We start from the raw sequence: 20,533 nt of genomic DNA, 5'->3' as shown, positions 1-20,533 counted from the left end.
CATCCTTCCTATTGAAATCCAAGGGGGGGAGCTTTTGATGAGGGACCACCTGGGTCTAAAGTACGACCATGAATTTTACGGATAACATAGTATAACATTCAAAACCAAAACGGTTGTGATGTCACAATTGTTTGCTCAAAAGGTTGTCAAATTCTGTGCTCCATCCTAGGGATGCTCATCTAAGGTCTCTCTCATAAAGCGCATCATGGGGTACTTACTCATTATACAGAGATCTTTGTGCACCTGAAGCATAAAGTTGTCTTGATAGCCACATAGATAGGAGCATGTTTAGTCAAGAAGACAAGTTGGCCAATGGAGCACGACTCTTATTGTGAGGTTCCCTCAATCTCTACAACCTCCTTTCATTTAATTGGAGTCTTGAGTATCACCTTTGACGATCTTCTAAGGAAGGTGCTTCTAACTCAATGAGAGGGTCTCCTACACTCCTAGTAAAAAAATCTGTAAGCGCATGAGTGGTCTCAATGTGATGTATACCCCATAAGTTTAACTTAAAAGGGAATCACACAGACATCATAAAAAACCTAGCAAACTAACCAAACATAGTCTATTACACGGAGAGCATGAGATATATTGTTGGCCAAACACCATTGTGAAAGACTATCTTTATGAGGATTTCGAGGATGCACACCGAGCATGGGAAGGGCCTGCTGTTGTCATGGAAGTGCGTATTCCTGTCCCGGAGCTCATGGATCCTGTTGCTCTTAATGCGGTGATTCTCTTCTTCTAGGGCAAAATGCCTACTGCTCAGGATTGATTCTCTGCTCAAGAGGCAAGCAGTTCGAGGAGTTTACTTTGGAGCGAGAGGATTTTACGAAGTGCTATTTACAGATATGGATGCTCGAGATGCATTGCTTGAAATGTCTCCTCTCTTTTTCAATACGCAAATGACTCATGTTTTGCCTTGGGCTCTCATCAAAGACTATTAGAGTCTTATTCGTCATAAGTGTCCTGTTTGGGTTGAGGTGGTGGATTTTCCCACACTTGGCGTCACTTTCTTCCCTTGTTGACTACTCAGCTGGGTAAGGTCATTTGTCCTTCAAGTTGGAGGCAAACACCAATCGTTTCTGCATCTTGTGGGACACGTACATCCCCACTCCAACAGTCATTGCAGTTGATTCTGGGGATCCGGTGGTCGAAAAGCGCCCTGTCAAGCTTAAATGGGATAAATTTGCAAATTCTTGTTTTCATTGTGGCAAATTTGGTCATATGCAATCCGTACCGTAGCTGGCTCAGGTTCTATAGTCTCATTATGGCAAGATCTTTGAGGCTCCTTTACCCCCCACATAGAAAGCTTGCGAAGCACATCGCTTGTTTCTTTTGCATGTTACTCCCATTCTTTCGATTCAACGGGCTCAAGACTTGGAGGTTGCTTTTACTAAGTCGGAATTGTATGCCAACCTACTTGATTTGGGCCGTTGGAAAGCACCTGGTTCGGATGGCCTTACTGTGGAATTTTTCTTGCCTTTTTGGGATGACTTGAAAATGCCATTGTTGATAATGATGAATACGACCCGGGAGCAGCAGCACTTGCCCTCCTCTCGGAAAGAAGGCCTCCTCAAGTTGATACATAAGCAAGCACTATGTGAAAAGTTCTCTCATTGGAGACCAATTACACTCGTGCATGTGGTATATAAATTGATGGCTTAAATGATTGTTAATTGTCTTTAGGGCTTTCTGCATAAAGACCTACATCAATCTCAATATGGCTTTATTCCGTGCCGTCAAATTACTGACAATCTGGCCAATATCATCATAGGCACGGAATATGCGAAATAAACTCAACAGGATGTATTGGTTATGCAGGTTGACATTGCAAAGGCTTTTGAGATTGTTCTTTGGGACTACATTGCAGACGTTGTGAAACAATTGGGCTTGGGGCCAAGCTTTCTTGTGTCGTCTTTTTCTTGTATGCACATAGTTCTTTTGCGTGTTTGTTGGATGATTTCTCACAGACCCTTGGCCTTTGGGACGATCGGTAAGGCAAGGTTGTCCTCTCAGTGCTTTGCTCTATGCAATCGCTTCTAATCCCTTGCTTGTGTATCTGGATTTCTTGATTTCTTATGGTCGATTTCATGGTCTCGAGTTTCTATTGGGGAAGCATTTTGTTGGTCACGCCTATGCAGATGACTCTTTGTTTATGCCTCACAATCACTTTGACAATGTTGAACTGATTATGCATACTCTTCACTTGTTTGGATTGGCGGCAGGCCTCAAAGTCAATTTTCCCAAATCCAAGTTATTCCCTTTGAATGAGTATGATTGGCATAAACTATTACGGCCAGGGGAGATTGTTCCTCCGCATGTCATAGTTCGCCATTTGGGTTATCAGTTGGCCTCGAATGTATCGGCTGCGCATAAATTGGATTGGGTACTATGGCGTCTACACCATTACTCTTCTCTCTAACAGGAGATTTCCCCCTATTCCTCCTTTGAATGTGGACTCGCATTTTTCTGGTTGGAAGCTTGCTGACTTGAGGCTGGACTGCATTTCTACTACCAATGTTTATGCTTTATTACAATCTGATGCATGTAGGCATGGTAATCAGCTGTGGTCCCTCTCCAAATAAGCCTTGTGGTGGAAGCGAACCTTGGCTAGTATCTGGCAGAGTCATCTACCTTTGAAGGAACGTATTTTCTTGTGGCGCGACTTGGTGGGAGTTTTACCTGTTGGCAGCTTGTTGCACGCTCAGCATATTGCGCCTTCTTGTTGTCTTAGATGCCGCACTTATTGTGGGGCTGTCGATGCTCCCGGTCCTTCATTCGGCAAGTGTCGGCTGCTCTTCAGTTACGTTTTCCCTCTGCCACTTCCACAGACGGTTTTGGCTTTTTGGGGAGCTTTGGTCCCTACAGTCTCAGTTTGCAGTCTTTTTTGGCTGGGTCAGATTTTGGGTTCTGCGGACCATTTGGCACCATCACAACTCCTTGATGTTTCAAGGCATAACTGGTGACCCGTTTCCCTACTTCAAATTTCCGCACTTATTGTGGGGCTGTCAATGCTCCCGGTCCTTCATTCAGCAGGTACCGGCTGCTCTTCAGTTACGTTTTCCCCCCACCACTTTCCACAGACAGTTTTGGCTTTTTGGGGAGCTTCAATCTCTACAGTCTCAGTTTGCAGTCTTTTTTGGCTGGGTCAGATTTTGGGTTCTGTGGACTAATTGGCACCATTGCAACTCCTTGATGTTTCCAGGCATTGCTCTTGACCCGTTTCCCTACTTCAAATTTTTGCTGGATCAAGCGTTGCATTTCGCCTATGAAGCTCGGGACATCACTCTTGATGCCTATAGGATTTATTTCGACTGTTTCTAGCCCTTGGAGCCTCATGCTGCTCCATTTTTTGTATCGTTTCTGCTTGGTGGGTTTTCCTTGCTTTGAAGTTTCCCACTTGTAATTTGAATCAACAAGATTTACAAAAAAAAATGTAAGGGAAGATCACATTTTACCTGCCCCTGCTTGAGATTGTGGTCATAGATGTCTACAACTTTAGCTATACAAATACCCTTTCTTGAATATTTTCAAGCATGCAATCCTTCTGAATGCAGAATAGAATGCACAATCAGCAAGTTTAAATCAAGCTCAGGGCAGCTGGTACGTATTGTTGACCCCTCTTCATACATGATGGCAAGAAATCAGACACCTTAGCAGCTCTTTTGGTCTAACAATGAACTCCTTGGCACACTGCTGTCGGTTTCAATTCTTCGATAAAATAAAACATATGCTGCAGCCGTCCTAACATCTTCCTCGCTGATAGGAGAGACTCGACTATCATCAAAATTGTACCATCCACTTTCATCATGGAGCTATACAACCCAAAAAAGACTACGATAAGCATTTTCTTGACAAACATGATAAACAACTGTTTTTGAAGACAACATAAGAGCTGCATTGAAACACCAAATTCAAATTTACTGACACAAATACCTTGACATATGCAGTATAATGGCCTCCACCCATGCTTCCATAATGGTTTATCACTGCATGAAGTTCATAAGGTGCTGTGGTCATATTAGGCATGTACCTACTGAGAGTCAGATTGTGAATGGGAAAATCGACAAATGTTTCCAGCTTGTCCTTCAAGTATCTGCTGAATGAGAACCTTTTTAAATGCAACACAAGAATGCTTGGAAGTCTCCACAAGTCCAGCTTCTTGCTTGCTTGCTGAGGGACCTTACAATTAGGACAATACCTGTCATCAATGGCACAACCACTATACTGTCAGTACACCATAGTTACATGCATAGAGGCATAACAGGAGTTGAAACCCACCACTTGTCTTCTGGACCCAGAGGTTCCTCCTTCACAAAGGCATCAAGACACCCATGCAAAGAAATCGCATCCTGCCGTACTGCCTTCATAGAACATTTTGAACTAAATGCTTCTGGCATTCCTTCAAACTGACTGAGGTCATAGAATTCCATGGCCTTCTCGGACCATTCCACTACCGCGTGTATTTTTGTATTTGGCTGCGATGAATGGAAGACAGAAGGAAGAAGCTTGGACAAATCTATTAGCACAAGATTATCCATACAACTGGTCTGTGCAAACCAAAATTTAAACAGGCCACGATTCTGACAAAATCCCAAATCTGAACTAGAAGCTGTTCCACTGCTCCCCAAATACTGGTTGAAGTCCAGCATGTGCATACCTTCATTGTTGTCATTCCCATTTTTAAATGGCCTTAAAAGGGTTTCAAAAACCCTCAGTAAATCTGACCCTTTCTCTAAACCTGCTTTGGGAATCGGTGTAACAAAAGGAGGCCCGATCATATTGTTCTGCACCTTTAATGATACATCATTGCCATTGCTAAAAAGCAACAACAGCTTAATATTAGCACAAAGCAGGTTCTTGAAAAAAGGTTCCACAATATGTTCATGTCTTCAAACACATCTGTGTACTATTGAAGGGTGTGCAAGGTGAAATTATAGGTGGTTGATGAGCTCACACTAACACAGCAGCAGACCAGGAAACAAGACTCTGCAAAGGTATGAACAAAAGGTAAATGGGCTCTCGATATAGGGCTCTTGACAGCAGGGTAGAGTCAACATTGAAGATTTCCATAAGGATGAAGCCAGAAAAAGGATGATACCCATTGTCTAGGAAAAAGAAAAGAGGTCGACGAAAAAGTTGCATGACCAAATGATTAGCAAGATGGAAAGGAGGATCCGGGGCTCGAGAAAGAGAACAAAGGTATAGAAGAGCTTGCATAAGAAGATACGAGTCAACAACAACATGGAAGACATCTAGGGTGTGGGAAGAGGTGACAAGAAAATTGAGGCAGTAAAGAAGCATGAGTGAATGGTGGTCGCAACAAAAAGGGAGAAAGAGGAAGGAGGTGAAGATATTGGAGGAAGGGGAAGACCACTAAAGATGGGGTCATAGTGAATGTTACTCACACTGAGGAAAAGCTAAGGCAGGCCCCTTCTTGAATGTAGGCATTACATGTTAGTCGAGGGGACTGCACAAGAGGAAAACGGACTAGTACTCCGTCCTAAGCTTTGGATATAGAGTGGACGATCCATTCCCTTTACCAAAGGCTGGAGCTTAAGCCGCAACACCACTCCAGGGAGAGCACTCAGTTTGTTGATGACACACACAGATATTTCTGGACAAAAGCTGCCTCAAGGAGGCCAAACTTGGGATGATGAATTGACATGAACAAATATTTATAAAGCCATAGTTGAAAAAATACCATTGCTGACAGATGTCAAAACTGGTCAGCCGGTGCGGTGTTGGAGGATATGTGTTTGTGAGGTGAGCCTAGAAGGCACGGGGCCTCTAGCTGTGAGAGATGGTAGAGAGAAAGGAGCAGAAACAGACGTCGGTTGGCAGCCCTTGGTAGTCTTGACGGCAGAGGATCCGCCCTCTTTTCCTGCACACCCTTGGCCGCTGTCTTCTCCTGCACACCCTTTGTGCTCTATCACCCCTGCACACCCCTTGGCAGCTCTTCAATAGCGCACAGTCCCCCTTCTCAACTGTAGTAGCCCCCCCCCCCCCCCCCCCCCCCCCCCCCCCCCCCCCCCCCCCCCCCCCCCGTGATTTGCCTTAAAATATCCATCCTTCTGCCAATGACAAGAGCAAGGCGTCAACCAGTAGCTCAGCTCTCCTTTGCTTCGGCCTCCACCTGCAGCACCCTGCGGTCGTGCCTCCCTCTTCTTTCATGCTCTCCTCTGCAATCCCAAGGCACGCCCTGCCTGTAGCCAGTAACGTACCCTTTTTTGCCTCCTTGCGCATGTATGCCCCCTTCTTCTGCTCACAGCATCGCACACTTATCTCCCCAGCTTGCCATACATTCCCAAAAACTGCAGTAGCGCCGTCCTTGCATGCACTCCATGCCAGGCTTGGCGGCTCATCACTCCCCAGATGCCATGCACACCTGCACACCTTATGACGGCATCGACTCCCTTAGTCTCACAAAATTTTCTTTTATTAACTCAATATGGCCTTTTTTTTTAAAAACCCCAGTGAGTCTTCGTTCCCACAATGTCTAGGCAGCCACTGTCCAAAGCCATAGACGATAACTAGACTTCCTTTGTGTTTGACGCTCGCTGCTGCTCCCGCACACCCCCCTCTCACCATCGCTAGCTCTCCCTCCCCCGCCCTCATGCTGCGCGCCTACCCTACTGTGCGCTACCCCCCGCCTGCCTTGCCTGCATGCTGCAGCTGCGCGCTATTGTGCCTGCGCCCAGCGAGCATCCTGCTCAGCCCGCTCCCCCACTCCCCCCCTGCTCGCACACTCCCCCCCCCCTCGCCCGACCTGCAGAGCCCACCATCCGACTTGCTCTCTCGCCAACAAAGCAAGCGAGCCTAGCCGCAGAGGTGGAGCGCCTCCAAGCGACTTCCGTCATCTGCAAGATCATCGGCACCCGACCTAGCAGAGGAGAGGTGCGTGATCTTCTTCAGGCCCGTCTTCTAGCCGAGGTGGGCAAGATTCTCGATGTTCAGCTTCTTGGGCGTGGCTACTACCAGATAGAGTTTGACACTCCCGAGATGGCGTCCAAGGTCATTGCGATGAGCCCCCTGGCCATCCGAGCAGTTCGCTCACACTTTCGACAGTGGTGCCATGGTTTCGACCCAGCTATCGACGTTCTTGTCAAGGAGGTAGACTTGCCCATCTCAGTCTGCTTCTCCGGCCTGCAGAAAGAGCACCTTCCGCTCCTTTCTAGCATAGGCTCAGAGATTGGGACTGCCCTAGAGACACCTCGCACGGCAGCCTCTGTAGTTGCCAAGGCGGCCACCATCCCCATAGTACGTGTTTTGATTCAGGACACCCACACTCTCCCGAAGGTCATCCTACTACCTGTCGTGAGTGGAGGTTGGTTCCATCAGAGCGTTGAGTCTTCGCGCCTCCCGAATCAGTGTTTTATTTGTCGTCAAATGGGCCATCTTGTGAAGGCCTGTCCACGGAGGAGACCCCGACCTACACCTCAGGCTCAGTCCTAGCCTTCAAGGGCTATCCAGCTATAACTATGTCAGACTTTGTAAATAATTAATTATTTACGAGAAAAGAATTATCTAATTAGTTGTGTGCACATCAGAATAGATCTAGCAGTTCTGGGGCCTCAGTGCACCCAAGTTTGGGCCAGAGCACCTCAGGGAGACCCTAGTAGAAAATACCCTGGAGCCCTAGTGATTGGGAAAATCGGGTCTTCAATGAAGGGATAGATAGTAGCCTTAGATTTTAGGCTCAGAAAATTACGCGCGCTAGTGCAAGCACAGGAATGAGATGGGGTCCTTAGAACAACAGTAACCCTAGGATAAGTCAATTAAATTACGCCTGAATTACTTACCGCCTTAGGATAAGTCAATTAAATTATTTTAAATGATTTGCGGTGGACCAAATGGCCGGACAAGTGCGAATAAGTAATGCCAGAGCAATGTCGGTACGGCATTGTGCTGGGGAGCAACTAACATTTCATTAGTAGCATCTGTGTTTGCATTTGTGAGTTACGTTGCACATTTCATTAATAGCCTAGGGACTTTTAAATGTGAAAGTTGAATGGTTTTAAAGTTATTAAGTAAGTGTGCCACTTGGCACACTTACCAATGCAAAACTAGCTCTCCCACTCTCACTCTCACCCTCTCTCTCTTCCTAGCGCTCCCTCTTCCTGCTGGCTTGATACGAGCACCCCCTTCCCCATTTCTCAGTGTTGGCAGTGCTCCTACCTCCCCTATTGTGAGTATGCTCTACGCATTGAAGCTCTCCATGGAAGCTTGAGAGCAGCCCCTTGTGACATATGTGGTGGCCTCGTGCTCCCATTGTCTAAAACAAGGGTTCTCATAGCCATAGCCAGCTTTTGGTGAAGTTTCATCGCGAGAAGTTACAGGCACTCTCTTCGTAGAGTGTGGTGGCTGTAAATTCTCTGTTTTCAACCCCTAATCATCTCTTTTAGGGTGAATTTCAGCAAAATACACATGGAATCTAGTTCTTCTCTACCTACACTACACGTACACAAAGTTTGGTGCAATTCCATTGCGAAAAAGGTCGCTATTTTGGCTTTGGAAGGTGCTCAGGTAACATTTTCGGGTTATGTGCAGAAAATTACAGCAAGCATGTGTGCGTGCATTTTGCATGTTTCTCCCTTGTTTTTGTTGCAGGAATGATTATGCATAAAGAGACACACTTAGCGGAAGATAGACTCTCATTTTTCGAGATCTTCCATTGAGTTTTGTGGAAGATAGACTCTCGTTTTTAAGAGCTTCCCAAAATCTCATAGCAGAGGGAAAATCCTCTCAGTATTCAGAGAGTAGCTCTTGCACTCTCTCAGTCAGAAGCAGAAAAGAAAGAATAGAGGACGGCTACTGCCCCGTTCCTGTGCTTATAAAGATTCTCCCTTGGTAATAAAGATAATCTCTTTATGGGGCTGGTCCCCAATGAAGTGTCAAGCTTTTCCTCTCTCTCTCTCTAATTCTCTTGAGTATTTGAAATATAATTAAAAGTCAGTTTACGCTTCCGTATTTTTGTGACAGTGATATCAGAGCAAGGTCATCTCTCTCTTTCTTAAGGGATTGACGACTCTTGGCAGACTGCAGAAATGGGAGGACGCGAGATAGAGTTCTCTCCTTCAACAGCAGGTGGCAGAGTTGCAAAAAGCTCTCTCCCATTCAGAAGTCCAAAAGATTCTCTTTACTCTTGAGAAAGGGAAGGAGAAAGTGCCGACAGGGTCGGGAGAAATCCCGAAGAACCCAAAGACGCAAGAACCAAAGAAAGATCCTTTAATTGGAACCTCCCGCATGCACGAGAGGTAGAGGAAACCTCCAGAATGTCATGTGCAGTTTAATCCAAAGGTTCAAGAGCAGGATCCTCCTAATTCTCCTTAGTTTTCTTTCATGAAGGATCTGGATGACATAGTCGCTCCAGAAGACATATTTCTTCATAATCCGTCGCAGCAAGAAGTGCATTCAAGGGAAAGGACTCATGTTCACAGGGAGTTTAAGCATAGAAAGAAGGAGCACCATAAGAGGAAGCACCACAAGCAGAAAACATTCAAGTCAGGAGACAAAGATGAAAAATCCGACACCTACAATGGACGGCGTGATAATGACAAAGCTTTGGCTTTCATCCGCCAATTTGAAGTTGCATTTGCAGAAGGGAACTTTAAAGAAAGATCCAAGCTTCGCCATGTCAGCATGTACCTAAAAGGCAACGCCAGCAGTTGGTGGTTAATCCTAATCCTAGAAAAACGCAAACCCCAAGATTGGACTACTTTCAAGGAGGAGTTCTACGCACAGTTCTTCCTCCAAACTATGAGGAAGAGGTAAAGAAAGAATGGGATCGACTCTCACAGTCAGTGAACGAAACTGTTCCACGCTATGTGGATAGGTTTTGGGACGTTCTCTTGAAAGTCACTCCATTCAAGAAGATTGAAGATCCGGAGAAGATGCGTAAGTTTGAAGCAGGATTGTATGAAGCCTTGCAAAAGGCTATGAAGCTTTACCCTCGAGGTAACTTGCAGATACTTATCCATGGATTGCCAAAGACTATTGTCAGCGATAGGGATCCTCGCATGACTAGTCTATTTTGGTAGGCATTGTTCGAGAACTTGGAAACTAAGCTTGATTTTTCATCAACTTATCATCCTCAAACAAATGGTCAAAGCGGAATCGCTAATGCCACTGTTTTAGACCTCCTCAAGTGCTATATTTCGGAACGAGAATCCGAATGGAAACAGTACTTACCGTTAGTTGAGTTTGCGCATAATAATACCATACATTCCTCAACTGGTAAAGCTCCCTTCGAAATTATTTATGGGAAGCCACTCTTACTTCCTATTATGGTTACCAAAGAAAACATCTTCGCTGCAGATGAATTCGTGCACAATATTGATATTGCCTATCAACAAGTAAAGCAAGCGATTCTTCGTACTCAAGAGCAACAGAAGAGAAAAGCAGACAAGCACAGAAGGAATCTTAATCTTGAAAAAGGACAATATGTCCTACTAAAGTTTGAGAAAGCTAGATTGAAAAAGCGGGTCAGAAAAGGGAAAGTTGTTGAACTTTCCCATAGATTTTACGGCCCTTTCAAGATTACAGATAAAGTGAATGACGTGACTTTTAGATTAGATTTGCCTCCTCATTGGCGCATCCATAATGCTTTTCATGTAAGTCTCCTCCGACCATACGTTGGACCTCCTCCAGTGGCGCCAGTACAAGAAGATCCTCCAGAAGTCGAAGAGAGTGAGGAAATCCTTCAACCTGAACAGATAATACACCACTCTGAGAGACAACTAAAGTCCGGGAGCTTACATCAAAAGTATTAAGTCAAGTTCAAGAATTACACCCCTTTAGATGCAAAGTGGATGACTGAGTCCGATCTCAAGGACTACCCAGACATCTTGCACAGTTATGTTGACACTCTATAGTTGAGGTCAACTGTTTAGAACCAAGAGGAATGTAACTATGTCAGGCTTTGTAAATAATTAACTTATTTACGAGAAAAAAATTATCTAATTAATTGTGTGCACATCACAACAGATCTAGCAGTTCTGGGGCCTCAGGTGCGCCCAAGTTTGGGCCAGAGCACCTCAGGGAGACCATAGCAAAAAATACCCTGAAGCCCTAGTGATTTGGAAATCGGGTCTTCAATGAAGGGATAGATAGTAGCCTCAGATTTTAAGCTCAGAAAATTATGCACGCTAGTGCAAGCACAGGAATGAGATGGGATCCTTAGAACAACAGTAACCCTAGGGCCTGAATTATTTTTACGGCCTTAGGATAAGTCAATTAAATTATTTTAGATCATTTGCGTTGAAGCAAATGGCCGGACAAATGCGAACAGGTAATGCCAGAGCAATCTTGGTACGGCATTGTGCTGAGGAGCAATAACATTTCATTAGTAGCATTTGTGTGTGCAGTTGTGAGTTAAGTTGCACATTTCATTAATAGCTTAGGGACTTTTAAAAATGAAAGTTGAATGATTTTAAAGTTATTAAGTGTGCCACTTGGCACGCTTACCAATGCAAAACTAGCTCTCCAACTCACTCTCACCCTGTCTCTCTTCCTAGCGCCCCCTCTTCCTGCTGGCTGGATAAGAGCACCCCCTCCCCCATTTCTCAGTGTTGGCAGTGCTCCTAGCCCCCCTATTGTGAGTATGCTCTACGCATTGGAGCTCTCCATGGAAGCTTGAGAGCAGCCCCTTGCAACATATGTGGTGGCCTCGTGCTCCCATTGTTTAGAACAAAGGTTCTATAGCCCTAGCCAGCTTTTGGTGAAGTTTCATCGCGAGAAGTTGCAACGGGCACTCTCTTCGTAGAGTGTGGTGGCTGTAAATTCTCTGTTTTCAACCCCTAATCATCTCTTTTAGGATGAATTTCAGCAAAATACACATGGAATCTAGTTTTTCTCTACCTACGCTACGTGTACACAAAGTTTGGTGCAATTCCATTGCGAAAAAGGTCTCTATTTTGGCTTTGGAAGGTGCTCAGGTAACATTTTCAGGTTATGTGCAGAAAATTACAGCAAGCATGTGTGCGTGCATTTTGCGTGTTTCTCCCTTGTTTTTGTTGCAGGAATGATTATGCATAAAGGGACACACTTAGCGGAAGATAGACTCTCATTTTTCGAGAGCTTCCATTGAGTTTTGTGGAAGATAGACTCTCGTTTTTGAGAGCTTCCCAAAATCTCATAGCAGGGGAAAATCCTCTCAGTATTCAGAGAGTAGCTCTCGCACTCTCTCAGTCAGAAGCAGAAAAGAAAGAATAGAGGACGGGCTACTGCCCCGTTCCTGTGCTTGGAAAGATTCTCCCTTAGTAATAAAGCTAATCTCTTTATGGGGGGGGGAGGGGACCAGCCCATCTTCCGGTCCCCAATGAAGTGTCAAGTTTTTCCTCTCTCTCTCTCTAATTCTCTTGAGTATTTGAAATACAATTAAAAGTCAGTTTACGCTTCCGTATTATTGTGACACCAGCAACAGCAGACAGTGTCACAGGGTACACAGGCAAAGCCACCCTCCGAGCTTGGGGCTCAAGTAGAGAAGGACTGGCAACAAGTTCGTGGTCGACATAGACAAGGGCCACCTCGCCCGCTTGGCACTCAGAGTGGTCTCCAGGCTCTAGTCCAGCATCAGTGGATTCCCATAGGGAACCGTTTTGACCCTCTTCAACAGGACGAAGTACCTGCTCCACCCTCCACCTCAACCTCACCCCCCCCCCCCCCCCCCCTCCCTCCGTCTCTCCACCTCGCCCTCCTTCCTCTGCCGCTCCCCGCCCCCCTCTCCTCCTCCTCCCGCTAGCCCCCCTGCTTCCACATCTTCTCCCGCTCCTTCCCCGCCTGCCGACCCAGGGGGTAGGACCATCCTCGGCTGCTAAAAGATCTCTTGGGAACGTTGTTGCCACGAGTCGCTTGGCGAGAGAGGGACAGCCTTTCTTGCGAATCCTCCTTCTGGTGCAAACGCCTCCCTTTGCAGCAGTTCCTCGTGCACTGACGAGTTTCGACATTCATCGTCGTTAGGATTTCTTTGCCTATGACTTTACACTGTTTCTCGGCGACCCCTCACCAGACTTTGAGGCAGCTTGCTTCAGAGTTCATGTATTGTTCCTTGCAGCTAGAGGGATAGAAGCCTTGGACTCAACGGTTGGCTTCTCTTTTCTCCTATGCGGTAGGGACCAGCCTAAGTGGACCTTAGACTCAGTTTTGGAGTGGCTACAGGCACAGGCCCTCGAGTTCTCTCATCAGATGGGAGACCTAGGGGTTACAAACTTGATTCAGACTCTGTGGCCATGCTACGCACACATACATGAGGTCTCCTGGACAGAGGAGGTTGCCTTGCGCACGGCTCGTTCTTCTTGGGATTGGGCTAGACACTATTTGCAGTCACGCCTATCTCAAGGACGCTCGGATGCGGATTATTCCCCATCCAAGCCAACCTCGAAGATAGCACGGTTAGCTGCTGCTGTAGCATCAGTTCTCTCTCACTCTCCATGAGGATCGTCTCATCAGGGATTAGGTGGGCCCCACTTTCAGCGCCAAAGGGGCCGACTACGTCAAGAGCTTCAGCGATGCCTGGTGGGAGGAGAGATTGACCTTCTTATGCTACAGGAGCATCATCTGTGTGAGAGCCGCATTAGACAATGTGGTCAACTTTTGCGTGGGCGGTATGAGACATTGTGGCTAGTTGCATTTGGACCTGGTGTCATCCAGGGAGAGGTATGTATGACTATTACGGACTCTTGGCAGCAGGCCATTGTGGACAGAGGTATTATTGTGTCTGGCAAAGCTTAGTGGATTACTATGCAGATTCAGGGTTGCCTCTTGGCCTTCCTGAACATCTATGTGCCCAATGTGGTGAGTGCACGTGCAGAGTTTTGGTCTCACATTGTAGAGTCTCTGCCGCAAGCAAAGCAATGGTGCATTGGGGGTGACTTCAACTCTCACAGGATTGGAGGTAGCCATACTACTGTGCATGGAGTTGAGTTGGCAGCTTGGGAGCAACTATGTATGACACTGCGGGTTTCAGATGCGTGGCAGCACCCTTGCTTTGTGAGGCCCCCTGAAACCGGCCCGTGGGGCCGTAGGCATTGGCTTTCACCCAAAATTCTTTACTTTAGACACACACACACAGACCACTTTGCAAAGAGAACCTGCGAAAGTTTTAACACTTGACTAGAATGCCCCGAGCAGACGCTGACAACCTGTAGGCCCCAAAATTGGCGCCCCTTTCGGTATTTCTTTATTCTTTGAGAGGGTAGAGCTTACTGGATTACTATGCAGATTCAGGGTTGCCTCTTGGGCTTCCTGAACATCTATGTGCCCAATGTGGTGAGTGCACGTGCAGAGTTTTGGTCTCACATTGTAGAGTCTCTGCCGCAAGCAAAGCAATGGTGCATTGGGGGTGACTTCAACATGTTAGAGGACCACTCTCACAGGATTGGAGGTAGCCATACTACTGTGCATGGAGTTGAGTTGGCAGCTGGGAGCGGCTATGTATGACACTGCAGGTTTCAGATGCGTGGCAGCACCCTTGCTTTGTGAGGCCCCCTGAAACCGGCCCGCGGGGCCGTAGGCATTGGCTTTCACCCAAAATTCTTTACTTTAGACACACACACAAAGCACTTTGCAAAGAGAACCAGCGAAAGTTTTAACACTTGACTAGAATGCCCCGAGCAGACGCTGACAACCTGTAGGCCCCAAAATTGGCGCCCCTTTAGGTATTTCTTTATTCTTTGAGAGGGTAAATTACAAAGTACAGTCCTAGGAATCCTTTACCTGTATCCCAATAGATACTACCTGATTTGGCCAAGTTTCGGCAACTAACAGCCCCAAAACTTGCACGAAACCAATTCCCCTGCTAGAACTCACTTCTACTGGCGTATACCCTCTGATTCCAGCCTAAAAACAGTAAATTCAGCTCGCTGTATTTACTGGTTTTTGCCCTGTTTTCAGCCCCAAACAGTCCCCGAACTGTTCTCTGTCAGTGGGGCATGATTCCCAAAGGTTCTGGCGTCCGTATGGCTGAAAAAAAGTCAATTTTCTGCGCATACACAGCGCTGAATTTGCACCTGTACAATGAGGTTATGACCCTCATCGGTGCCTGCTTTGGAGTAGCAGCTAGCTACCCCTGTTCCTGCTCAAGGAGGCTCTTGCCTCAGCACAAAAGCATGAACCCACACAGCTGTACATCAGTCAAATGAAGAGCCCTCTTGTGGGGCATCACATAACTACACGTAGGGGAGAGAGAGAGCAGTGTGTAGCGTGCAGGGCATCACTCCAAGCACCACACTGTACATGGGAGGGAAAGAAAGCACTCCATAGCTCTTAACCTGTGACAAAAACCAAAAAGAGGCCTCTCCCGGCATAAAATTCAGCGCCCTTTTTTCTGCATGAGGCAAGTTCATGTTAAATTGCCACTTGGCGCATTTACAAGCTTTTGCCAGTTTCGGGGTTGCCGCCTAAAAATCTCCTGATTGGTCGCCTAGTTGACTTCGCGGCAGAGTTGTAAAGTGTTCCCCTAGTCATAGCGGAGGTAATGACGCGAACACATTTCGCGGCCCAAAATAGCAGTTCCCTAAATTTTAGGAAATGATTCCGTTGGGCTCCCTGTGGTCATCTGACCATCTATCCTCATTGGGACCGCATCCAAAAGTGCAATGTGGCTCAACTATCGGATATTTTCTACTAGTAGTCCCACCTTGACTTTATGCCTTTCTTGAGTTAGTATCCACCAACTTGCTAAGTGCGACGGGGGGACCTACATGATCTTGCTCTGAGCCTAGACATCCTCTTACTATACGAATTCCAGTGCCGACCACTACCTACCTGCGGGTGAAACTACCGTTCACATTGGCCATACAATGTCCGACCATTTGCTACTTCAAAAAGAGGGTCTCAAAAATAAAACAAAACCCATTGGAAAGAAACCAACAACTAAAGTTAGCAGTTGCCACGTCCTCGTGACACCCCTAGACAGCCTGGCCTTCTCTCGTTCGGACCGCAGAGTGGGAGAAGTGAATCTATTTCGGTAGATCGCTTCTACACTAGTGACCACTTCTGTGACTTGGGTGGGACAGTTGGCATTCTAGCTGGGACATCTTTTTCGGACCATGCACCAGTGATCCTTACAGCGACAGATACACAGAGGAGGGGGAGCACGATGCTACGCATCCCTGAGAGGGTCTTGCTGGACTCTGCGCTCAGAGAGCGAGTGGTTGCTCTTTGGACAGAGGGCTTAAACATGCAGGACTCTCCTGCTGACAAAGTGGCCTCTGGACTTGCTCAGCTTAGTCGGCTCTTTCTTGAGGAGCCTACGGTCCGCCTGGCTGCAGCGAGAGAGGGGGAGCAGCGCCTCCGACGGGGTGTTGCTTCCTTACGGAGGATGCAAGAGCAGCATCCCGACAGTCCTTGGTTGGAGGAGCAGTTGCAGCAGGCTCGCCAAGAGCTTGCCAGCACAAAGGAGAGGCGCCATGAGTTTGCTTTCCATCGACAGGCATCTCAGTGGACCCAGGTGGGTGACAGAGTGACAGAGGCTTTCTTTAGAAAGTGGGACCCCGACATGCGCACGCCAATATCAGCCAGTTGAGGAGGCTTGACGGGTCGGTTGCTTCAAAGCAAGAGGACATGCGTGCAGTTGCTACTGACTTTTACCGTGACCTGTTGTCAGCAAAGCCTCAGTCAGAGCGTCAGGATGCATGCAGAGAGCAGGTTTGGGCACAGATGCCTTGTCTTGTGACTGAGGAGATGCGCAAGAGGCTTGAGCTGCCCCTTCAACTAGAGGAGCTCCACGCAACCCTCAGAGCGCTTCCCCGTAGTAGTTGTCTTGGTGAGGATGGTTTGACTCCCAATTTTTCCTTAGAGTATTGGGACTTTCTTGGCTCAGATCTCTGCAACGCTTTTCAATACATCCTACACAGAGGGGAGATGCATGACTTGAGTGAGGGCTTGATTTACCTTATTCCCAAGGAGGATGGTTCCTTGGATGAGATTCGGCAGTGGCGGCCCATCAGCATCCACAACTCTGCCTACAAAATTCTTGCCAAGGCTCTAAGTTTGAGGATTCAGCCACCTCTAGAGAGCATTATACGTGGGACGCAGACAGGTTTTGTCAAGGAGCGCAGTATCCTTGACAACATCTTTACTTTTTGGGACGCATCTGCCCTTGCGCGCCTCCATGGTGAGGATCTAGTGAATCTTCTTCTCGATTTGAGAAGGTCTACTATTGAGTTGATTGGGACTTTTTGGAGGGCACTCTACGCAGGATGGGCTTCTCAGATGCTTGGATCAGAGGTGTGTCAGCTCTTTACAAACGTGCACACAATCAGGTGCTTTTGGTAGGTGGTAGAGAAGATCGTTTCATGCTCACACATTCGGTCAGATAGGGTTGCCCTCTTGCCCCCTTCCTCTTTATGTTCTATGCTGAGGCGATGAGCAGATTTTTGGTTTCACAACAGGTTGGTTTACGTGGCTTAGCGCTCTCTATTCGGGGCGACGAGCTGCTGGATGTTGAGTTTGTAGACGACTCAGCTTTGTACTTGGAGGGCCACGAGGCCAACCTACACAAGTGTGAGCAAGCCCTTGAGACCTTTTGTAGTGCATCAGGCGCATTGATCAACTGGAGAAACACAGCGGCTTTCTCGTTGGCAAAGCTCCTACACCTGATTGGCTGCCAGGTGAGGGTTTCAGATGAATCCCCCCAGGGACTGCAATTCGATACTTGGGCTGTCAGGTTCGCTTGGACTTGTCTCGTGAGCAGCAGATTGCTCCCCTCCTCCTGTCCATCGGGAGAAAGCTGTTACATTGGAGCTCAGCACGACTTTCTCTGGCAGGCAAAGTTGTAGTGGCCAACCAAGTGTTGTTGGCCACTACACTTGGTTGGCTACTATGTGGTACATTACATCTTGTTGGATCTTTTCGAGTTCTTGCATCAGCCAGGTAGAGGGCTGATCAGGAATTTCCTTTGGTCAGGGCGCAAATCTCAGATAGCGCGGGCCAAAGTGGCATGACAGGTCATCACTGTACCTTGTTCTCAGGGGGGTTGGGGATCATAAACCAAGCACAGCAAAGCAGAGCCCTTCTTGGGAAATTTATTGTCAGAGGACTGCTTCCAGGGGAGGAGTCTTGGAAGGGGTTTTTGCTTTAGCGGCTTAGAGCTAGAGTGCCTTAGGATGGAGGCCCTTAGAGACCTTCGATCATATGGATTTTCACAGAGATGCGCAAAGTTGGCCTGAGCAGGAGACTGGAGGACCGTTTTGTTGTGAGTCTGCTCTGCTCCTGGGAGGAGCTGAGGAGAGGCCTGGAACAGCAGCAGCCTACTTGCACGGAGGAGCGCCTGAGACAGCCCCTTGTTTGGAACCCCATGGTTAGCACTCAGAGAGGCCACTTTGTTGGTATTGGCTACAGTTCCCAGGCTTGTCAGAGGAGCTTCAAAGCATCCAGCTAAAGGGCATGAGAGGGGTGCAGAGCATGTGTCAGGACATCACAGAGGCAGTACCAGCTGAGTGGCTTACAACTCTCGAGTCAGTAGCTCCCAGATGGATGGGGGCCTTCACGCGACTGGAGGTCCTCATCGCGGTTCGGGCTTGCTCAGAGACTGTACCCTCCCTGTTTTTCAAGCTACATGGTGAGGGTCATTTGCACCAAGTTGCAGTAAAGGCCCCACAGGTTGCTGAGTGTTGTTTTCAGAGGATCCGAGTTGTGGGCATCTGTGGGAGGACTTGTCATAGATCCTGACCCAACAGCTCTTGAGACTGGCCACTGGAGGTTGTGGGCTTGGGAGAGCTGTCCACTGGCTCAAGTGCAGTGGGATCCTGGAGAGTGGTTTTGGAGGGACCCTTTCTCCTCAGCCGACCATCCAAGGTGTCCCGTTCTTTCAGTACACTATTCGACTGGGACGTTACATATTGGCGGCACGGAGAGAGACTCCTGCTCTGCAGCACCTCATTGGCAGGAAGAGGGTCTCATAGCTGAGTTCTTGTCAGCTTTTTGGGCGAGGTTGTGGTACGCAAGGCAGCCACTGCGAGTCACGTTGTTCCAGTGGTGGCTAGTTGCACATAGAGCTACAGCAGCGAGGAGTTTGGTTGGTATTGGCTACAGTTCCGAGGCTTGTCAAAGGAGATTCAAAGCATCCAACTAAAGGGCATGAGAGGGGTGCAGAGCATGTGTCAGGACATCACAGAGGCAGTACCAGCTGAGTGGCTTACAACTCTCGAGTCAGTAGCTCCCAGGTGGATGGGGACCTTCACGCGACTGGAGGTCCTCATCGCAGTTTGGGCTTGCTCAGAGACTATACCCTCCCTGTTTTTCGAGCTACATGGTGAGGGTCGTTTACACCGAGTTGCAGTAAAGGCCCCACACGTTGCAGAGTGTTGTTTTCAGAGGATCCGAGTTGTGGGCATTTGTGGGAGGACTTGTGTCATAGATCCTAACCCAGCAGCTCTTGAGACTGGCCACTGGAGGTTGTGGGCTTGGGAGAGTTGTCCACTGGATCGAGTGCAGTGGCATCCTGGAGAGTGGTTTTGGAGGGACCCTTTCTCCTCAGCCGACCATCCAAGGTGTCCCGTTCTTTCAGTACACTATTCGACTGGGACGTTACATATTGGTGGCACGGAGAGAGACTCCTGCTCTGCAGCACCTCATCGGCAGGAAGAGGGTCTCACAGCTGAGTTCTTGTCAGCTTTTTGGGCGAGGTGGTGGTACGCAAGGCAGCCATGACGAGTCACGTTGTTCCAGTGGCTGGTTGCACATAGAGCTACAGCAGCAGGGAGTTGGCTTGTACACAGTGGTCTCTCGGTAGCATGTGCAGATTGTGACCATCCCTTAAGGAGTCAGCACCACTGTCTTTGGGATTGCCCTATGGCACAACAGGTTTGGCTTCGGGTCCTTCGACTAATGCCAGTTCTTTCCACTGCACGGCAGTACAGTTGGGGGGCAACTGCTTGGTCCACTCTCACGGGCCCTGCATTACAGTTTGAGCTATCTTCCACCATTAGGATGATAGTGATACAGGGGGGTCGACCTACACTCTAGCCTGCTACAGAGCTTACCCCCCAGGAGTGGTGTAGTGAGAGAGAGGTGTGTTGGGAGCTCGTCTGTGGCCTAACACTCTGGTTCATCTGGCGGGCCCGTTACTTCCGCATCTTTGATGCTCGCCTTGTGCCACCAATGGAGACCATTCGGGATTTTTGGCTAGAGTTGATCCATACTCTCGGGGACAGTTCGAGAGACTTCAAGGCAATTCCGACCGCATGCAAGAGCATAGAGAGGAGTTCCTTCGACTCTGACGCCCTCGGCCTTTCTTCACCATGGTCCGGGTGTGTGGCTTTTTCCTCCTCCCATCTCTTGATCTAGCCTCATTGTACATATGTTGTTTTTTCACTGGGAGAGTCTCCCCTGTAGCCCTCTCTAGTAGAGGTGGTTGTAGCCCTATGGGCAGTTTCATTAACTAATAAAAGGATCTTTTTCTAGGGGAAAAAAAAAGCCATAAACATCATCTGGCTCTCCTAGATCAAACGGAATAGAAGAAACTGCCCAAATAATGAAGCAGTATAATATACACATGAGCATGCATTGCCTGTCTCAACCAACATTA

General features: G+C 47.8%; 1 protein-coding gene across 2 annotated transcripts in view; it reads right to left on the bottom strand.

Moving 5' to 3' along the window:
- Positions 1-3,424: 3,424 nt before the first annotated feature.
- The window catches only part of LOC147444451 (ubiquitin carboxyl-terminal hydrolase 10-like), a 105,688-nt gene continuing 88,579 nt past the window's right edge, over positions 3,425-20,533 (bottom strand). For both annotated transcript variants that reach the window (XM_086527058.1, XM_086527057.1), the window contains 3 exons: positions 4,285-4,821; positions 3,940-4,204; positions 3,425-3,818 (listed from right to left, as the gene is read on the bottom strand). In XM_086527058.1, the coding sequence (XP_086383184.1) occupies positions 3,657-3,818; positions 3,940-4,204; positions 4,285-4,821 (964 nt within the window). In that variant the 3' untranslated portion in view covers positions 3,425-3,656. The remainder of the gene's footprint in view (positions 3,819-3,939; positions 4,205-4,284; positions 4,822-20,533) is intronic.

This window comes from Adiantum capillus-veneris, chromosome 13, assembly GCF_014529385.1.
Source record: "Adiantum capillus-veneris isolate H3 chromosome 13, ASM1452938v2, whole genome shotgun sequence".
NCBI lineage: Eukaryota > Viridiplantae > Streptophyta > Polypodiopsida > Polypodiales > Pteridaceae > Adiantum > Adiantum capillus-veneris.
The sequence above is the reverse complement of the archived record's forward strand: the minus strand, read 5'-3'. Positions and strand labels throughout refer to the sequence as shown.